The sequence below is a fragment of the Acyrthosiphon pisum genome, chromosome A1, assembly GCF_005508785.2.
Source record: "Acyrthosiphon pisum isolate AL4f chromosome A1, pea_aphid_22Mar2018_4r6ur, whole genome shotgun sequence".
Taxonomy (NCBI): domain Eukaryota; kingdom Metazoa; phylum Arthropoda; class Insecta; order Hemiptera; family Aphididae; genus Acyrthosiphon; species Acyrthosiphon pisum.
Window position 1 is genome coordinate 19,769,783 of NC_042494.1, and position 7,786 is coordinate 19,777,568.

General features: G+C 30.1%; 1 protein-coding gene across 1 annotated transcript in view; it reads right to left on the bottom strand.

Moving 5' to 3' along the window:
* Positions 1-3,152: 3,152 nt before the first annotated feature.
* The window catches only part of LOC100158877 (ubiquitin-protein ligase E3C), a 9,790-nt gene continuing 5,156 nt past the window's right edge, over positions 3,153-7,786 (bottom strand). Inside the window, exons 9-15 of the mRNA XM_029486187.1 lie at positions 7,472-7,671; positions 7,185-7,389; positions 6,839-7,072; positions 6,532-6,776; positions 6,116-6,457; positions 3,743-4,000; positions 3,153-3,682 (exon numbers count right to left, since the gene is read on the bottom strand). Of these exons, the coding sequence (XP_029342047.1) occupies positions 3,515-3,682; positions 3,743-4,000; positions 6,116-6,457; positions 6,532-6,776; positions 6,839-7,072; positions 7,185-7,389; positions 7,472-7,671 (1,652 nt within the window). The 3' untranslated portion in view covers positions 3,153-3,514. The remainder of the gene's footprint in view (positions 3,683-3,742; positions 4,001-6,115; positions 6,458-6,531; positions 6,777-6,838; positions 7,073-7,184; positions 7,390-7,471; positions 7,672-7,786) is intronic.

Consider the following 7,786-nt stretch of genomic DNA (forward strand, 5'->3'; position numbering starts at 1 on the left):
TAGTTTTTGAGATACAGCGATCAGTGGGTCAGTGGTATTTGGATTTTATATATAATATATATGCACTATATAGATAGATATAGATATAGATTTTCTTCTCCCTCCCCTCCGACAAAAAAAATGAAAAATTGGGTGACATAGGACACTCAGGAAGCTGGTATTTGAAACAACTCTGTGAAAAAATTTTGGAAAAATATTAAACATCGTCGTCACAAAATTGGAACATAAAATATACGTGTTCTTTTATATATTATATATAAGGATAGATTCAAGGCCGGATTAATGGGGGGCCCTCTCAAGTACCAAAATGAAGGGAGCCCAAACAATTTTAAGGTGATACACATTTTGATGACACACAGAAATACAGATTATTAAATAACGAATTGAACAAAGTTTGAGTCATATAGAGATTAGAGTTGGTACATTTAACGGACATCGAAGTGCACGGGATCAGCTAGTATAATATAATAATCATGACTAAATAGTAAATACTTATAAAAATAATAACAATATTATTATAAAAATATAAAATATTATTTTGACCATCTTGTCGTAAGACTATCAGCAACATTGTGGTCATTGTAATTATTGTATAAATTCTACCAAGAAGGCAAGAAACAATCGAAACGCGCTCTGTGGTTCATCTGTTCATATAATTTTTATGTTTTACAATACAATTCTTCTATTATCTACGAAATACCTACCTACATCACGTTACGAATACATACATCGTAATATAAATCACAGTTATAAGGGTGATATTGTTAATAGACAATAGTAGTACAGTGTATACATATTATTTCATAATAACCACCAATAAAAATATTTTATTTAAGCAAAGAGGCAAAGAGCTATCGCCTATCGTCAATAGAAATATTATTTGCCTAAAAAAAATTGCCCCATGACCCTTCAAAAGGCGTTGAAGGCTCTGTCAAACAGAACGCGTTATAACGTGCGTTAAAGCCCTAGGGCTCATCGGCGTGGTGCTTTCACGTGCGTGAATAACGCCGCGTTGTAACAAATTACAAAATTACTTGTCGTGAAAATAACGCTTTCTGTTTGACAGAGCCTTGGTGTCAGTTTTGTTAAGTCCTTCTCCGCCACTGTTCAATAAGATAACACCAGTATTATAGTAGGCATGAAGAATTTAGTTTGCTATGACAGTAGGTAAACGTACACCGTACACCACCAGTTGAATAAATATGATAATAAGTAATAAAATATTAAATACTACCTAGAAATCATTATCATACGAGTTCAATTCAGTGGCGGTTTTGACATGCAATTTTACATGAGGCGGAAAAATATTAAATAGTAATTAATACACTATTACTCTAACACGGGAACCAAATATTATGTTAATGTATTCTTTAAATGGTATGGGCTATCAAAATGGAGCGGAAAGATTAGACAGTTACAATTTATTAAAAATTATTCAGTGCTATAGAGTCAATAGACAACAGCGCACAGCCCCCCCCCCCCTGCATACAATGTGTCCATACACGGCGGCCGGCGGGCTGCTGCCAAGTGCCAATGCTTCATAGACCTTAAGCCCCGTCCAGACCAAAGAAAAATTTGTCGGAGACACGTGTTTCCAATATTGTCATCGACAATGTTTCTGATTTCCCGTCATAAGCGGTAACATAAATATTTTTCAACGACAATGTCAGAAACATATGTTTCCTAAAAATGTTTCTTGGTCTGGACCGGGCTTTAAGGTCTATGCAATGCTTATAAATTATTATAATATTGTTGAGCGGTTGATTTTAGTCGCCTCTGGCGGCGGTCTGCGCATGCGCCATTCACACTATTTTACGATATTACATGTGTGTGCGTAGACGCACATCGCATGCACAAACTTAGGCAACGGCGGCTACCGCCTCTTTCGATCTCGGCACTTTAGAGGTGGCGGCGCAGGGCGCAATATTAAATGGAAACGGCTATAATAGCTCGTAAGTTACGTTACAGTGACGCGCAGCCATTCTCGCGTTTGTAGGTAGGTACAACTGTACAAGTTCTGTACAAAAAAATAATATTCAATATTGCTGTTTATTAAACTTAAATTCTAAATCATTTAATGTCTGAATTATATAAATTAAAATTCAAAATTCAAAATAATACAAAATTGAAAATAATAATTTAAAGAAACAAATATTTTTTATTTTCCTGAAAATTACAAGTGAGGCGGCGCCTCACTTGCCTCACCCCCCAAAACAGCCACTGGTTCAATTTGATGGACAGATTATGGTTTATGAATTATGATAGATAACTGATAATTGATCATAATAATAATAATAATATGTGCTGTTGTCAAGGTATATTGATACATTTTGGCTGTGGTATTGCTATCTTATCTATCCTGAAATAATAAATAACTAGATATATATTATATAAACTGCCTCCCCAAGATTGAGCGCATAATACATGGAGTCGTAACTGTAGTTGCATAGGTGGATCACAATTCGTATTTCACATTCTGCGGTACAGCGCATACGACAATACAGCCATTGTGCATCTACATCATACTTGTATGGTATAATTTATGAGAATACGATATAAATTCTTAATCTATGTTACACTGTTTATGAAACTGTAACCTAGTTATGCAGGGTTGTCCGGTTGCATAGGTAATCACTTAACATTTAATGATTTCGGGGTGCCACCATTGGCTGACTTCCACCTTCCGCCAATCAAACCACATCCCATTTACTTATTGTATAACTTGTAAATATAATTTTTTGTTCAATAAGCTATTATTACTTAAAAAAAAAAAAATTAATCAATAAATAGTGAAGTAAATTAAACTAATGGTCCCTTAAACTTGATTAGTGGTTCATGAATCATGAATCATGATTCATTCATTACAATCTAGCGATCCTTCACGTTATTCAAAAGTTTAAATCAAACATCATGAAATTAGACATTACCACATTAGTATAGTAATTAGTGTTCATTATTAAATAGTAAATTCTAATGTAATAATTTACTAATTAATATAAATTTATAACAATGAAATGTAAAAAAATCAGAAGCCAAATATCTATTTTCCACTAAACTATACATAACAAAATTATTTTCTAATAGTGATATATTATAGTATATTCAAAATAATCAATCTGTTTAGGAACAAAATTAGAAACAATACTCATTTATAAAGTAATCAAACTTCCCACATTTTAGTATATTATTTTATAGCAAATCTATATTACTTGGTATTTACCCTTGATAATGGTATTAAAAAGAAAATTATAGAATAATGAGTATAAGAAATATGTTATACATACAGCATTACAACAGTTTAAAAAAAAAAAACAGGTATTTATGTACAGAAAACAATATTGTTATCATAATTAATATTAACAGTGATTGACACAAGGATAAACTATTAAATAAAAAAAAAAATTTTTCAGATTATAGATACAGAATAATACATTATTTTATTAATTCAAAACATTTTTGTTATAAAGTACATACCAAGTATTTAAAAATAAGACAACCAACAATGTGATATACATTAACTGAGTTCAAATCCTGCACCAGATTGTATTGCATACAGTAACTTTGTTTTTAGTGTTTCATAGTCTTTGAACACTGGCATTTTTAGAAGGTTCATACAAGTACTGGCAGTTGGCAAACGATCCGAAGAACTTACTTTCTGAATACAAAATGGAGGATACAATTCCTGTAAACATGATTTTTACAAAATTAATAAATAAATAATTTTCTAATATATTTTATTTACCTTGAAACCAAGAAGAGGTGGACGTGAACAACTAGTCACAAATTTTAAAAGTTTTGTCTTCTGCTCATCTGTAAAATCATTAACAACTGTCCAGAATAGATCTATGGCTGGGTCCTCTGGTGTATATCCTCCAACATAATTTGTGTGTTTTTTCAAATCTTCTATATCAACTGGAACTTCAGCACCAGAAATTAGCACTTGTACTTCATGATTACTGAACATACGCAACCAATCTAGAGAAATTACATTTGCCAAACCCTAGTAAAATATTAAAACAAATCAATTATAAAAAAAAAAAATAATATATCAACTCATACAGATCTCATAAATGTCGACTAATGGTTATAGCATTTTTTTGGCCAAGGAATACAATATTAAACAGTATTAGATAAATATAAAAAAATGCTGAATATAATGTTTATCCAAAAGGTATTCTAATAACAATGCTATCTATTTAAAAATTAATTAGAACATTAAAAATATATATGTATATATATAATCTATATAAGTAAAAATGAATGTCGCTTTTTTCCGAACTCAAAATATTGAAAACTACTTGTCCGAATTACTTGAAATTCAACACAGATGTTTAGCCGGATTAGGGGAAGGTCAGTAGCTATACGAAAATCGCAAAATATAACTCAAAGTCACAGGAAATAAAGATACAAGACTGGTACAAGTGGTGCGCTTTAACAGATTAATATTCAATATACATAATAATAATTATAATCTATATATAGTTGTTATTTCTCCTATAGCAACCATCTATAAACGAAAACGGAAATCTGAAAATACCCGTCAAATTTGAAAAATTGGTCCAGCTGTTCTCAATTGTTGAAGTGATATTTCAATACGTTTTCACTAATCGTTTTGTATATTTACTTGCCGATCACATTAAACGATAACAATTGAATAAAAAATTCTACATATCATCGTCTAAAGGCAAAATAACAACCAAACACGAGCAAAGCTGTGACGGGTCGGCTAGTTTTTAATAATTTAAAATTTAACTAATGTCTACAATAAAAAATTGAAGACGACCTTATCTAGAATATAGCTGACAAGTGCCTTCAATATGTAAAATATACAGTAAGTCTTTGTTTAACTGGGTTAGGTTCCTAGAAAACACAATGTTAAATATGACACTTCATTTAATTGGAATATCTTCCAATAAATAAATAACACAGTAAAATATAATACATAATAATAATAAGTAGACTGCATTTTTATGTTTTTACAAATTTATACATTTTTTAGCGCATAAAAAGCATATTTCAAGGTAATACATGACAACAGTATAGTGCAGGACAGGGAAATTATCGACCAAATGAAGAACTAATACAAAATATTATGATCAAAACCCTCCAGAAACACATTGCCTGACAGAATGATGCTGAATGACAGTCTTGAAGGAACTAAAATACCTGAGTGGCACATAGCGCCCTGCACAAACCTATTTATTAAAGATAGGCACGGTGTGCGAAAACAGGAGAATATAGATCATCCAGAGACCCAACTAGATCTCATCGTATCCTGAAGGCATAGCTTTTGCTATGACCCAAGAAAGGTATACTACTACTAAGTATGATAGACATGTCAATAAAATCAATAACATCATTTTCTGAAAAAAATTGGATTTTTTAAGTACGTATACAATACATCAGGGGTCAGAACCCGTGTAGTGATTTTACGAAGCGATTACAATTTATAATTGATATAAAAATATTATGGAATATCACATTATGTTAGTTGATAATGTTAATAATAAATTAATATACCAAACAACGATGAAACTTAAATAAATTAAATAAACTTTGTTTAAAATTTAAAATGTAAATAAAATAATGGCCCTTGAAATTTTTTTTTATTTTTTGGACCTTGACACCAAAAAGGTCAACTGATTGAATAACATACTACTGAAACTGTTGCATCGTTAAATGGAACAAAAGGATTTAAAATCTATGACATAATAGCAAAACAACATTAATCCTTTCACTGCTACAATATTTATCCACTGCAACCACCAGTGTATGATACGCAAAATATAATATTTATTGTTTTTTTTTAAGATTTTAATTTTGAGATCTATATGAACTAATTATTTAAGTTTAAAATGATGCGAACCATGGTTTCCAAAACATATACGGTCACAGGAAAATGAGAATATTATAAAATACATGGGCGTAATTGTATGTCTGGGGCAGTGAAAGGGTTAAATGAGGAAACGTTAAACAAAGACTTACTGTACTACTTATAATCTATACATTTGTAGTTTGGAATCAACTTTTTATACCTGTAATATTATTTTAAATGAATCTCATACAACATATTCAAAATACATATAATATAATATTAATGTAAATTTATAGTTACTTGTTTAAAAAAATAACACTGTTTTCTAATTTCTGTGTTAAGCTTGTAGTCAGCCATCAAATGTATATATTCAATTCGATTTTGGTTAGTTACAGTAATATTGGCTCCATTGGGTTTCAATTCTTCTACACGTGTTTGACCAAATTCATCAATTACTATAGTGAAGTCTAAACCAAGATCTACAACATCTCCATCATAATTTTTCAATGACAATAAATTTCTGTACATGAGAGGGTCTAAGGATGCTAAATGATGAACATCTACTTCGGTTTGGCGGCCAATAATTTTTGATAGAAAGAATTCTGCTAAAGGAAGCTCAACCAATAAATTTTCGTAAAGAGCCTAAAAACATTTATTAATTAAATATCGAACAAATAATTTAGGCATTAAATAATTAAATATTTAATTATAATGACTTTTCCAAGCATCCTTCCAATGAAAAAATAATGTGCAGCAAAATTTTGTTGGATTAAATGAGCATATGGATTTGGATATAACATATTGTCATTAGTCATTCTAAAAAATCCACGATTTGGATCAAATGCTGTTTTAAGAAGTTCAGATAAAAATTCTCTTAATAAGCCTCCACCATCTACACCAGCTTCATCTAATCCAGCAGCACTTTTCATATGTACTCTTAATGTTTGCCGAATTTCTGGTTCTATGATTTATATAATAAAAATATATCAAATATGGCAAATAAACAAATAATTAAATATTTACCATTTTCAACAGATAATTTTTCAAAAGCATCTTCATACAAATAATTGCGCCGGACTGTAATATGGATATTTGATCCAACCATAAAATGAGAATCAGCATTTTGATATTCTACTTTGTTGTTCAACAATAGACCTTGAAAGACAACAACTCGTTCTTCAAATGGCAAAACAAAAGGTATTTCTTTTAAAACAGTTAAAATACGGACTTGACGAGTAGTTAAAGGAGGTCCTTCATCTAAAATAAAAAAAAACTGTTAGTACTTAAAGTTAATTTGTACTTAATTACCAAAGTTTGAAGGAAACAATTATTCAATAAAATGTCATAAAAATTTTTATTATAATTGTACCTAAATTATCCATTGATATTACAGGAACACCTCTAAAAGGTCTATAATTTAATCTAGAACGTCGAGTATATTGCATAAAATGCATATTTGATGGTCTGTCATACGCAGAATTCATTGTGAAACGATTTGATACCCAGTGTCCTTCTGGACAAAATCTACAACGTAGATCTCTAGAATGAAGTTGTCGAAGCAAACTAACAGTCACCTAATATTTAAAATATGTATTTTTATTATTTTTTATGTAAATTATATTATACTCGACAGATATATTATTATAATATATTTACTCGTAATAAATGAGACCAAATTGAAGTTTGAGCATTCTGATTTATGTAATTGTTATACGGCATTTTGGAAGGTCTTGAATCCGGATAAGCTAATTCTATCAAACCTAAAGCCACATCTTTCAAAATTGATGTAATTGATACAAGATCTGCTGCTGTGAACTTTAATGGATTGTTTGTACTTTGCTCTAAAAATAAAAACAATTATATAATAGTGGGTGATTCTTTTATCATAGAACACTCATTATTTCAAAAAGTATAAATTTTTTTATATAGTTTCTAATCGCTTATAAAACAATGTTTTTCTTAAAAAATTAT